The following is a 13,066-nucleotide window of genomic DNA, read 5'->3' as shown; positions in this document are numbered from 1 at the left end:
GAATGGAATTGTCTTCAATTTGGAGTTCATCATACAGGGGTTTTGGGGAAGAACTGCTCTCAGGAGTAAGGAGTCAGGATCAGGATTCCTTCCACAAATCAGTGTAAAGGCTTCTGCTGCTAAAACACCTTGACGAGGAAAGGAAGGTCCTCTCCTCGGGGTGGGTCCTCCTCCAACTCACCAGAGGGACAGATACCAACGGGCAGACTTTGCACCCTGGCTGGTGGGGGAGGAACCAAAGTCTGCCCACGCGTGTCCCCAAGACTGGTCCCAGCACAGAAGAGAAGCGAAGAATTTTCTCAACTCTTTATTTAAAGTTACAACTTTTGGGGAAAGCACCATGGCTAGGTCCTTTGTGCTACAAGTGTGCTTTATGTCAACGAAGCAACCCCACAGGGTTGCAGGGCCCTCACCGCAGGCCCACAGCTTCCGCCACCAGCCTGCCTCCAGACTTCTCCAGCAGAACCAGGACCAGAGGCTGAGACGGATCTCAGAGTGAAGGAGGCCAGCCTCCAATATGGGCGAGGTGTGTGGGGTCCCAGGAGCCCGGACGCACCTCCTGCTTTTGGCTGTTTCCAAAGAGGCATGTGCAGCTGGTGCCCTACGGATGGAACATATCAGTGGGCAAAGCCAGCCCAAAGGTCCCACTCCCCAAGAGAAGCCCATAGGACCAGCACCGGTGCCAAGGTGTGGGGGCACTCACAGCTGATTAGCTGGTTTGAAATGTGGCCCCAAATCTTTATCAACAGTGTAGCCCACTATGAGCCCCCATCCTGAACCAGCCAAGCAGCACCAAGCAAATGCCAGGTGGCCTGGGAAGCCCCTGGCCATGGCACCGAGCCCCCTCCCCTCAAATGGCAGGTTGGGTAAGCAAGGGATGAGCCTAGAAACTAACACAGGTGTTAGGACGGCCCTGGCGGAAGCTGATCTCTCCACTACCCAGATGCTGGGGACACACTGGTGAGGGCCCAGGGACTTGGCAGGTGACGGCAATGAACAGCATCTGGCAATCCTCTTGTCTCCACTCTTACTTTTTGAGCTCGGGGAGCAAACGGGCCAGATCCAGGTCTCCCAGCTGCAAGGCCAGGATGCCAGAGGCCCCGTCACTGTCCATCCAGCCCCAGCGGGCTCTGCAGTGGGCGCCCTGGAGTCCCTCTGCTGCCCCCAGCTCAGAGCTGCTCCTAGTCTGGGAGAATGGGACCATAATTTCCTGGGAAGGAGCACCCAGTGTTGTTGACAGGGGTGGTCCTGGGGTCATGACTGCCTCTCAGGGTAAGCTCTGAGAAGGGAGGTGACAGGGCAGCCTCCAAGGGCAACCTGGGGCCTGAGTCTGCTAAGTGTGACCCCCTGCTCTCCTGTGGAAGTGGGCACCAGCACCTGTGTCCACACCTGGCCGCAGCATCCTGGACAAGGACTTCAGTGGATGGGTTGGGACTTGGGGGTTGGGAGAGTGGCCCACAAGAAATCTCCCTCTTAACTTTGGGGGTCTGGGTGTCATTTGCTAATGAAGCCTTGTGGATGTCACCAAGGTCACCTTGTGGGGTTTCTGCCCCTTATGAAATTTGTTTTGGGTTTTCTTCTCGGCAACATTCTTCTCTCAGCCCTGGTGAATCCTGTTTCCCCCAGGCCTGGGGCACTGTCTGGATGACATCACAACCTGACGGGGCAACCCTGGAAGGGAAGGCTGTGCTGTCAGTGCTGCGGGACCTGAAGCCCACGCAGCGCTGCCTGCCAGCCCCAGTCAGGGACCCGCTGACTCGGGTATCTCACAGCTCTGCAAGTGCATCCTTCTCCTGGAGGCCCATGGGGCGGTCCTGGTGGCAGTCCATGCCCTCTAGAAGGTCCTTCTTCCCACAAACCACTGCAAAACTGAAGAGGACTTGGGGAGCACACAAGACACTGGAGACGGCCCCTTTTCTCTCGTCTAAAGCTCACAACAGCCCCCAAGGCTGCTGCTCCCTGGAGCTGGTGCAGCCGGGCTTCTGGCCACTTGGGGCGCTGTCCCAGGACCGGTTGAGCTTCCGGCTGTGGCAGACAGGGTCAAGGCCACTCTGTGAAAGTGAGGGCCACAGCCATGGCGAAGGGAGAAACACGCAGAGTCTGTGGAGAGGGGAGAGAGAGAGAAAATCAATCAGTGGCCACACTGTTGCGTCCTAACCTGGAATGAAATAATTGAGAGGCTGCACATAAGGACTGGAACTCAGGTCCTGACATCGGAGGACAGGGAGTGGGGATCGGCTCTGTCCTCCGTGGTGCAGTCTGGAGCAGCTCAGCAACCCCCTGACCCGCAGCTCCCTCACCCAGTGTGATGGCTGGTTGTGGGTGACAACTTGACCGGATTATGGGACACTCAGGTATTCCCAATGCTTCAGCAGGCACTGAGCCTGCCTCTCTGCTGAAAGGGAAGCCCAGGTGGCTTGGCATTTGCCTGGGAAGGACCGGGCTGCCCCAGGTGTGCCTGTGAGGGTGTTTTCGGAGCAGGCTGGCGAATGACTCGGTGGCCTGAGTGTGGAAGACCTGCCCTCCATGTGGGTGGTACCATCCAATGGGCTGGGGGCTGGATGGGACAGAGTGGGAGGAAGGGCCAATCTGGGCTTCACTCTCCGGAGCGGGAGTGCCCTTCTCCTGCCTGTGGACGTCAGAACTCCAGGTTCTCTGGCCTTCGGACTCCAGAATGTGCACCAGTAGCCCCTGGGCTCGTGGGCCTCGGACTGAGAGTTACACCAGCGGCTTTCCCAGTTCTCCAGCTTGCAGATGGCCTGTCGTGGGACTTCTCAACCCCCACAATCCTGTGAGCCAATTACCCTAATAAGTGCCCTCTCCTGTATCTCTATGTTCTCGGTTCTGGCTCTCTGGAGAACCCTAGCTGTAACCCCTAGAATATGGGAATATTACTCATCTGTCCGTTCATCCACTCAGACCACATCCCCTGCATGTCCTCAACCCAGCAGGCACCATGGTGAGCCCTGGGGAAACAGGAGGACAGCTACTGTCCCCACGGATGGCCCTCCAGTGGGAGAAACTGCAGACGTGTACAAGTGTGTACACTGGGTGATTACACACTGAGAGAAGAGCCACAGATGGAAAGCTGAAAAGGGATGAGATGGAACCAGGCAAGGGTGTGGGAAGAAGAATGTTTAACTTAGACCTGAAGGCCAGGAAGGGTAGCTGGAGGGGACAGCAGTCCAGGCAGAAGGAAGGGCATGTGCAAAGGCCCTGAGGTAGGAACTTGGCACATTTGAAAATCAAGTAAAAGTAGGCAGTGAGCTGGAGACCTAGTGACCAAGGGGCAGACAGACGGTCTGTGAGCAGGGAAAGGGACACAGCCGGCCGTGCTGTTAGGAGAACATGCGACAGGCTGCAGACGGCAGTGGGCACACTTGATCATCCGCTGGACCAATGGTTACCACACAGCCTGTGGACACCAGGCCCCGTGGCAGGCCGTGGGGACACAGTGGGGAATGAAGACATTACCTGGGGTCAGCAGCCCCACTCCAGCCCTGTGTTCTCAGTCAGTGGCAAGCCTGCTCCGAGGTCACACTGCCTCCGGAAACGAGGAGGACGGAGCAATCTAATGCCTATGAGAGCTTCTGTGCAGAAAGTCCCCAGTGCCGACTTGTGGGTGTGACGACTTCTAAAGCCTGACCCACAGTGACAGCTCCCTGTAACCTGGGCCCAGCTCCAAGGAGGAAAGTGGCTGTAGGAGATGGAGTCCAGAAGTGAACCTTTGGCCAGAGCAGCAACTGCTGCGATGACCACATTGACAGACACACCTGCAGGAGACAGGAAGCTCAAGGTGGGCGACCCTCTGGGGACAGCTAGGAGCAGCCATATCCTGAGGGGCAGGGTCCCTGACAGTGGTTCTCTGGGCGCTGGGAGCTCGCCACAGGGTTTCCCTGCGTCCCTGCACGATGTCAGTCCTGTAGCACCCTCACTCTGGTCAGTGCTGTAAGGGCCGCGGACTCCGAGGTAGCCGTAAACCAAGGAGGCACATTTGTGCTGAGGGAAGACCATGTGATGTCCCTGCACAGTGAGCTGCCCGAGGATGGGCTCATGGAGGGTCCGAGAGGGAAAAGAAAAGTGAGCCCTCTTGCATGGGCACGGGCACGGGCACAGGCAGGCCGCACTCCACTGTGACCCTGCATGTTCATTCATTCGCTCATTCATTCATTCCATGGGGCAGAGGCAATCTGTTCTCAGCAAGACATCGACCAACGGTGACATACCCAGAATGCCACATGCTGACCTGGATTTTGTGAGGCAGCTGGCCAGTAAGGGGATCCAAGCCCCTGACCTTGGTGTAATCAGCACCACACACTAACCAGCTGAGCTAACGGCTTGGTAGTATTTAACCTGTACATATGTGTTAGCTTGGTAGTTGTGTAAGACTACAAACGCAAGGAGCTTTTATCTAGTTGTGCGCTTGTATATATTTAAGTAATAATATAATAAGAACTTGAACCAGCACTGGTGACCCCGGCTTGGTAGTATTTAACCTGTACATATGTGTTAGCTTGGTAGTTGTGTAAGACTACAAACACAAGGAGCTTTTATCTAGTTGCGCGCTTGTATATATTTAAGTAATAATATAATAAGAACTTGAACCAGCACTGGTGACCTGTGGAATGTTTTTCCTTTAAGTGGGTGTACCCCTTGCTCACCCTGCCAGAGCTCCTGGCAGGCTGACTGGTGCTGCTCTGTAGGAATTCTGCCATCGCCACGTGGCCAACGAGCTCCCAGATGTGTGGGCTGAGCAGGGTGGCCACTGTTTTCTCAGCTGGGCTGACAAAGGCTCCCCAAATTCCTCCAAACTCCTTACAAGTGAGAAGTTGGGTCACAAGACCCCTCAACATCTCGAGATGCTCCAAGATGGCAAACCCAAACCTCTGGGGCCCGGCCTGGCCCAGCACACTACACGCTGCCATGTCAAAGCCCCACGCTGCCTTAAACTAAACAAAAGCTGCTGGTGCCAGGGGTTAGGGGTCACGGCATGCAACCCCCTTCCCCAACTGTCCAAGCTGTAGAGTACATAGAGATGGCACCTGAAAGGCAGAGGACCTGGGAGCCATGCTGCCAGGCTCCATGTTCCCTCCTGGATCACACAGCTGCTTTCAGGCTTGTCCCATGGCCGTCCCAGTCTGGGACCCCCTGATTCTCGGCAGCTGCTCCTCGGAGGCCCGGTTTGCTCATCTGTGAAACAGGATAGTCCTCCAGCTTGCAGAATGGACGTATGTCTGCATATGGGTTGCTGGGGTAGGGTCTGCCCTGCTGGATTCAGACATTGAGGGCAGGGTGGTGTCTTCTTCCCAGAGCTAGCACAGGAATGAATGACGATGATGCCTCCGCTGACAAAGATTCCAGCCCCAGGCACTCACGTCCATGCCAGGCCCACTCGGGAGGCTGGTGGAAACCCTTAGTCCTCTGCTCTGGGACTTCCTCTTTGTAGCAACAACTTCTAAGGTGAGATGGAATGTGCTGAACTGTCCCTCCTGCGGCAGTAACTGAGCTCCACAGGGGACTAACGAGTGTGGCCCTTCCCAGAGCTGGACTGGAGCCTCGCCCTGCCCCCATCATGAAGAGAGGGTACGCTCGCGGCCTGGACGCCTGCCCGACACTCTACAGCCCTCCAGGCCAGAGGCAGGCCGGACAGGCACTGCGGGGAGAAGGATTGCAGGGGCATTCAGTAGGAGAGAGAGAGAGAGGGAGAGAACATCCATAGCGAGTCCACCCTTAGCAGGTGACCCAGGGAGGCAGGGGCCCACACCCAGCTCCAGGGTCTCCCCCGCCAGTGCTGGCCGCTGTCCCCTCGGGACATCTGTCTGACTACAACACTGGAGCAAAGGGGCTGGCCCTGGAGCCCTGCAGGAGTTCAGTTTCCAACACGGCAGTCCCTACAGGGCAGTCCCTCCCTGCCAGGCTACAGAGGTGAGGAGCCCGGTGGCTGGCTCGAAGACGCCTGCAGGAGTGGGCACATCAGCTCACATCCTGTTCCAGTCCTTCCTAGCTGCTTATCTGATGCCCACTGCCTGCGCTCCCACAGTCCTCGTGGCCAGCTCTGTGGTAGCAGCTCCTACAACAAATATTTCTGGGAGGACTAAACGAGAGCATGAATACAGAGCATGCAGCAAAGCTGCAGGCACCTGCCAAGAGTCAAAACAGGTGGCCAGGATAGGGAAGGAGCGCTTGGGGACAACAGGGGACGTCACTGGAGTATGGGGAGAGGCTGCAGTGTGTAGGGGACCTCCAGCTGAGATCCTGAGTTTACATCGGAGTCCCACAGCCACAAGAACAGCTAGCCCAGTGTGGAATCAGGAAAGTCAGCGACACTTGCAGGATGGCAGGGCCAGGGAGGGGAACTGGAGGGGCAGGTGGGTACAGAACCATCTCTGCCAAGGCACCGGCAGACGACGATCTAGATGGCTGATCCACTGGCTGAGGCCCTCCCACATGGCGGCCAGGCTCAGTGGAGGTTGCCATGGTCACTTGGTGCCCACGCAGGACGGACAGTGGGGGGCAGCAGGGGCGCCGTGTTTCGGCCCTTCCTGACTTGATCCTTGATGGGGATGCTTGTCCCAGCTCCTCCTGAGCCTTGTCCTGGGTTCAGGGCTCAGCCCTTTCCCACACAGGTCCACACATCAGGTCCTGGTCTGTGGCTGCTGAGCTAGAGACTCTCCTCCAGCTCCGTCCTGGCAGCACCATGGTGGCTGTCTCAGCAACACAGGCTTGACTTCCTGTGGCTCCAAGTCCCAGGGAGCTAAAGAGGGGTGGGGAGTGTCCCCTGAGACCTGGGGAGGGCCAGGCTCTGCTTTGTGTTATGGGCCCTTTAGGGAGCCCAGTTTATGCTCCTAACTTTGAAGAGAACCCAGATATTTGTAGCTGCCCAGGCAGCAGAAACTGAACAGGAGGCAGGGCTTTGCAGAGCATGGGAACAGCCCAGGGTCAGCCTGAGGGGACAGATTGAGTCTGGTTGGCTGCTGGGGCCCACGAGAAGGAAGGAAACTGCTAGACTGCAGGGCAGCAGCTGAAGCCTAAAAGCAACCTCAAGCAGAAAAGCCTGCAGCCTGGAGATGCTTACAAACACCTTGGGGACACAGTGCTGGGATGGCAGGGTCTGGGCGTGGCTTCTCAGTGGGCCTGGGACTGGCTGGGTCTTCTGCAATTAACCTGTGTGTACTTCTCTTCCCTAAATGGGCTGAGGACAGCTGCCCCCACCCCCAGGACTGAGGAGTTCTGAATGGAACAAAAGGCACGCAGTGCTCAGCTGGGCATGGGAATGCGCCTCCTGAGTCACAGCCATCAAGACTGTGGGGACCGGGTGCAGCCCACAGCGTCCTGAAACCACCACCATCGCCATCCTCTCATCGCTTCCCTTAACAAAAGCTGACTCTGAAGTTGGCTCCTCCTTCTCCCTATTCAAGTCCTCTGGATCATATTGACAGGTCCCCCGCCTAGGCTGGCCTGAGGTGGGAGGGATCTCCAGTCGCCCAGGTGACCACCCAGCTTCCTCAGGTACAGGAGAGCAGCACCTGGGAATCAGCAGGGAGTGCCAGTGTCTTCGTGTAAGCTCACTCCCTGCGGGAGCCAGAAATTCAGTGGGTCAGATTTTTCTCCCAAAGAGGAAGGGAATGGATTAGAATAAAACAAAACAGAAAAGCCTTAGAATAAAACAAAACAGAAAAGCCTTCAAAGAGAACAAAGCCACGTTCCCAGGCAGCTGCCCTGATGAGCCCAAGTGCCCGCACCTCCCCGCCAGGAGATGCAAAGGTTTCGCAGGCTCCAAGCTCCTGGCTGAACACCGGCTGCGCTCGGGCTGCTCCCGGCTGGCGGCGACGGCCTCCGCCCAGCACAGCTCTCAGCACTCCCGCTGGCAGCTACTGGATCACTGAGGAAAATGGTATTTCGGCTTGGGCTGGCTCCTGTGACCTGAATTGAAGGGAGGTGAACCTGCACATGGGACCAGTGTGGTCCCTTAGCACTGCAGCAGCCGGAGGCAGGTGGGACAGTGAAGGGCCTGGGCTCCCTTGGCACGGCCGCTGGTGCCAGCCGGGTGGGCAGAAGCAGCTTCCTCCACATCTCCTCTTGTGCTTGAGGTAGATCAGCACCTCGGGGTCTCCTGCCCAACCCCAGATTTAGAGCCCCCTGGGGACCTATGCCTCCCTGCACCGCCCCAGCTGTGAGGGGCCCAGGATGGGGGCTGAGCTGGGACAAGGGACAAGGGCAGGACCTGATCAGAGGGTGTGCTAGAACACAAAGCCCACCACCCATGGTGGCCCCTACCCCTACCCAGGCTGGCTCGGAACCCCCTTGCAGCCTCCGATCCTACCCCCAGAAGCTGCAGGAAAGACCCCAACCCCAAACCCAGCCCCTCAGGAGATAATACCAGCACCAGAGGAGAGTTTCCTCCTGCCCTCTCCTTTCCCTTCACCCTCCTCAGGCCCTCAGCGCATCTCCCACCATCCCTCCTGTCACCTCCCCAGAGGCCTGATGTGTCACTGTCTCTCTACCCACTGTCACCCACACTTGCTTCCACGCAATGACTCCACATGATGATGCTAAGAACACAGAGAACAGAAGCAACTCAGGGGCACCCATTCTGCAGCAGACCCTGCTCTGCGGGTGGAGAGACGACTTCACCTAACCCACCTCACAGAGGTGCCCTAGAACCCCAGTGGGCACGAAGCTGCCCCCAGAGAGGCAGGACTCAACCCAACCCTGGGCCAGCTGCCCCACGGCACTGATATCCAGAGGTTCTGGCATAACAGCTCTGAGTGTGGCTGGGCCGTGGCATTTGTGTAGTGGAGAATGTGGCCTTGCCTTCAGCTTCCAGGATGTGATCTATGACACAGCTGATGGGAGTGTTCTTGTTTGGGGGATGGTGGCCACACCTGACGACCATGTGATTTAGGGTGGGGGTCTGGGTCATGCTGTGTCACTCCACCTGGAGACTGAGAGTAGCCATGTCAGTAACCAACCAACCAACCCTGTCCACGTGGTGGAGCCCCAACACTAACTACGGACACCACACTCGCATGAACTGCCCTGGCTGGCAACACTTCCTGCATACTGTCACTCATCGGTGCTGGGATAGTGACCCTGTCCTGATCCCATGGGGAGAGGATGACTCGCCTGGACTCTGCCCTATGTTCCCTTCCCTTGGCCAGTCTGAACAGAAATCCTTTCCCTGTAATGAGCTGTAACTGTGAGCATAACAGCCTTCAGTGATCTCTGGGAGTCCTTCTAGCCAACTGTCCAACCCAAGGGTGGTTTGGGAAGCCCCCTGCCTTGCAGCTGGTGTCAGAAGGAGAGCGGGCTTGCGTGGAGATTGTGCCCTGAAACTTGGCAGGTTGGCCTCAACTCCACACGGCACTGTCAAAAGGTACCCGGGTGATTCTGATGTGTGGCCATGTTTGGGAACCACTGTGCTGGCCTAGGGCTATCGTCGCATTTTGCAGAGGGGCTGTCATTTTGCTCAAGGTCAACCGTGAGTGAGAGGCAGGGGCAGGAGTCAGCCCAGAGCACATCAGCCACCCGCTGCCCACCCAGCTTCCCTGAAGGCATGGTGACCTTTGCCCAGAGTGGGAACATGCAGGAATATGTCCCCCTTTCCCACCCTCCCATGGGCCTAGAGTGGCCCAGGCTGCTGGGGGCTCACCCCACTGGGCTCTGCAGGTGCTCCTCACGCAGGCAGGTGCTTCCAAGTGCTGACGAAGGCTGTGGGGATGAGCGAGTAGGGTACCGTAGTGATGCAGTTCCACGTGTCTGAAGTGGGGTCATAGCAGTCCAGGGTCTTACACCTCTGGGTCCCGAAGTAGCCCCCCACAACGTAGAGCTTGTTGCCTGATGCTAGGGCATGGCAGGACATGCGCTTGGCAGTCATGTCCCCGATCCGCGTCCACTGGTTGGTCTCGCAGTCGAAGCGGTAGGCAGAGGCAGCCGTGAATTCCGTATCTCCTCCCATGATGAAGATCTGGCTGCCCAAGACGGCGGCGGCTGTGTACCGCCACGGCTGCGGGCACTCGGCCTTGATTGTCCACCGGTTCTCTGAGGGGTCGTAGCACTGGACTTTGGACACCATGTCCCGGTGGATGCTGGTCCCTCCGAAAACAAAGAGCTTCAGCTTGGCACTTACCACTGCAGCATTGCTGACGCCGTCCCTCAGTGGGGCCACCATGGTCCACTTGTTGGCCCCAGGGTCGTACTTCTCCACCTGCTTCAGGGAGACAGAAGGCGAGGCTGGGAAGACGCCTGCCAGGGACGTGTGTCCCCCGACTACGTAGAGGCAGTTCTCCAGCTCAGCTGAGCCGTGGCCAAAGCGGGCGATCAGCATGGGCGCAGCCTTGGACCACTCCTCATGCACGGTGTCATACACCCAGACGTCCTTGGAGACCCCGTTCTCGGAGCCCCGGCCCCCAGTCACGTAGACCTTGCAGCCAATGGCCGAGGCGCTGAACTCCTTTCGGGGGCTGGGCAGGTCCGCCTTGGGGATGATCTCCTTGGCCTTGTGGTCCACTTGGTAGATCTTGTCGCACATGAAGGTCTGGCCCCCCAGGATAAGCAGCGTGTGGCCTGCCTTGCGCGGCCGGGCACAGGGGCTGGTGACCACCCCGTCGTTCTGCAGGATCCTAGTCTTGCAGCAGAGGGCCTCATCGATGATGAGCTTGGTGCGCTCGTCTGCCATGAGGAGGGCCTCTCCGGAGATGGCCTCCTTCAGGCAGTCGGACGGCAGCAGGGCCAGCCGCACGCTGCGGAGGAGCTCGGGCAGGTGGGCCTTCCGCGGCTCAAGGTCATGCTTCACCCACTGCAGGATGGCCTCAAAGACCACCCGCTCGTCCTCAGTCTCCAGCTCGTCGCTCGAGATGAGATCCAGCAGCGTGTCCTTGGACAGGCTGTTGAAGTCCTCGCTCTGCCGCACCGTCTCGAAGTGCACCAGGCACATGCGCCAGGACAGCTCGTACAGCCGGCGGCACTGGTGGGCGTCTGACAGCAGCATCATGCCCAGGCAGTTGGAGGGGAAGAGGTTCTTCTCCAGGAACTCGGCGGCAGCATCACGCACGTCATGGAACTGCAGCATGTCGCCCGCCTCCAGCAGCGACTCGGCATTCTCCTCGTTGATGACGATGCGCGAGGAGTATGCGAAGTCCAGCAGCAGCTCCAGCACCTCGGGGTGCAGGTTGTCCTGGAAGTTGACTGTGTCGTCCCGGCTCTCCCGCAGCCCGTGGCTGAACATAGCCTCAAAGTAGCGGCTAGAGGCGGCCAGCACCGCACGGTGGCAAGGGAAGGCGCGGTCGCCCGCCCAGAGTGTGACATCGGTGAACATGCGGTGCTTGCGCAGCGTGTTGAGGTGGGCCAGCACGCAGTCAGGGTGGGAGGCCTTGTGGAAGAGGGTGACGTTCATGGAGCCTGTACTGCTCCGCGACTTGCGGGTCTCATGGACGCTGACCGACATGGTGCACCAACCTGCTGGGGAACAAGCCACAGGTGAGGGGGCCTCCTGCCCATCTGCCCTCCTGGCAGCTTCAGCCCTCAGCCCGAGATGCATTGCCTGTCCCCCCTACCCCCCTCCAGCTCTGCCAAACCAAGCCCCCCCTTGGACACATGTTGGAGGACAGTGCAGGTGAGTGGCAGGGTCTCATCCTGTCCTGCAGAAGCTGGTATTGTTCTCATCCGTTTACCAGCTCTGGGACAGACATCTTTGGCACCAAGCCCCCCCTTGGACACATGTTGGAGGACAGTGCAGGTGAGTGGCAGGGTCTCATCCTGCCCTGCAGAAGCTGGTATTGTTCTCATCCGTTTACCAGCTCTGGGACAGACATCTTTGGCCGAGCCAAGCCACCGCTGGGCAAGCTTGAACTGGGGCTGCCTCCTGTGGTTACGGGGACACATGTATGGTGTGGGGACACACATATGGCACATCAGGGCAGTGCTAAGTAATGGGCACCCTTGGCTGTGTGCCACCTTTGGGACAGTCCTTGAAGGGAAGCTTCTCTAGTGAGCTCCATTTCATAGCTGGGGAAGCCAAGGCTCAGAGGGGTCAAGTAGCTACCCAAAGTGCCAGGGCCAGGATTCCCACACAGGCTGCCCAGTCTGAGCCCAACCTCTGCCTCCACTTACCCGGGGAGACTGGTTCCTGCGGGGCTTGCTGTGGGGGACTTTTGAAACAACATCCCCAAGGAGCTGTGGACACACAAACGAGGCCTTACACACCCCCTGTCCTGCTTGCAGTGCGCTCTGTCCCAAGCTCAATCTAAGCAGTACTGGCCAAGAGCCACCATCACGGCCCTGGTGCTCAGTGTAGACACCTTTTCCCAATCCAGGGGTCTCCAGAGGCATCTTCAACCATCTGGGATGAGTGAGGGTCTAGAGGTGAGTCCTGCTGACCAGTGACTCACCCTCGAGACCAAGATAAAGGCCTGGGGTGACAGCAGGATGTGCCAAACACTAAAGCAATCCAGCTTTGTCCCAAGCAAAGCAGCTGGAACACTGGTGACAGTGGAGCCTTCCTGGCCCCAGCAAGCCCCCACCTGCCTCTCGAGTCTGCCCGCTCAGGCCAGGGCACGGCGCTCAGAGTGATGGTCTGTGCAACCAGACAGACAAGGTGTACCACCCGCTTGACTGGGGGATTAAAGCACTTATTAACGTCCAGCTGATGGCATGACCCAGGACTCCAGTTCAGTGCCGTGGACACGAGGCTCAAACAGAGGCAGCAAACATCACAAGCATGGAGAAAAACTGGCCAGAAAACAGATTGTGTTCCAGTGTCCCGCCCCCCTGAAGTTGGTGCTGCCTTCTTTCTGCTGGAAATAAAGCAAAAAAAACCCCCACAAAACCCAAAAACGAGGCTCAAACAGAGGCAGCAAACATCACAAGCATGGAGAAAAACTGGCCAGAAAACAGACTGTGTTCCAGTGTCCCGCCCCCCTGAAGTTGGTGCTGCCTTCTTCCTGCTGGAAATAAAGCAAAAAAACCCCCACAAAACCCAAAGCAATGAAGTTTCTTCTCCATTTTTAATTTTCAAAAGTATATACTCCCCCTGCCCCAAGTCAATTTTCTACTTAAGTATAATCTG

At 57.9% G+C, this 13,066-nt stretch overlaps 1 protein-coding gene across 1 annotated transcript; it reads right to left on the bottom strand.

Moving 5' to 3' along the window:
- Positions 1 to 291: 291 nt before the first annotated feature.
- KLHL25 (kelch-like family member 25) lies at positions 292 to 11,451 on the bottom strand. Its single transcript, XM_008570016.1, has 2 exons — positions 9,653 to 11,451; positions 292 to 2,100 (listed from the first exon to the last, which is right to left on the bottom strand). The coding sequence occupies exon 1, from the start codon at positions 11,444 to 11,446 to the stop codon at positions 9,677 to 9,679; it is 1,770 nt and encodes a 589-aa protein (XP_008568238.1). The 5' UTR covers positions 11,447 to 11,451; the 3' UTR covers positions 292 to 2,100; positions 9,653 to 9,676.
- Between the last annotated feature and the right edge of the window lie 1,615 nt (positions 11,452 to 13,066).

Source organism: Galeopterus variegatus, unplaced genomic scaffold (genome assembly GCF_000696425.1).
Source record: "Galeopterus variegatus unplaced genomic scaffold, G_variegatus-3.0.2 Scaffold556, whole genome shotgun sequence".
NCBI classification, from domain to species: Eukaryota; Metazoa; Chordata; class Mammalia; order Dermoptera; family Cynocephalidae; genus Galeopterus; species Galeopterus variegatus.
This window is presented reverse-complemented; position numbering and strand designations above follow the sequence as displayed.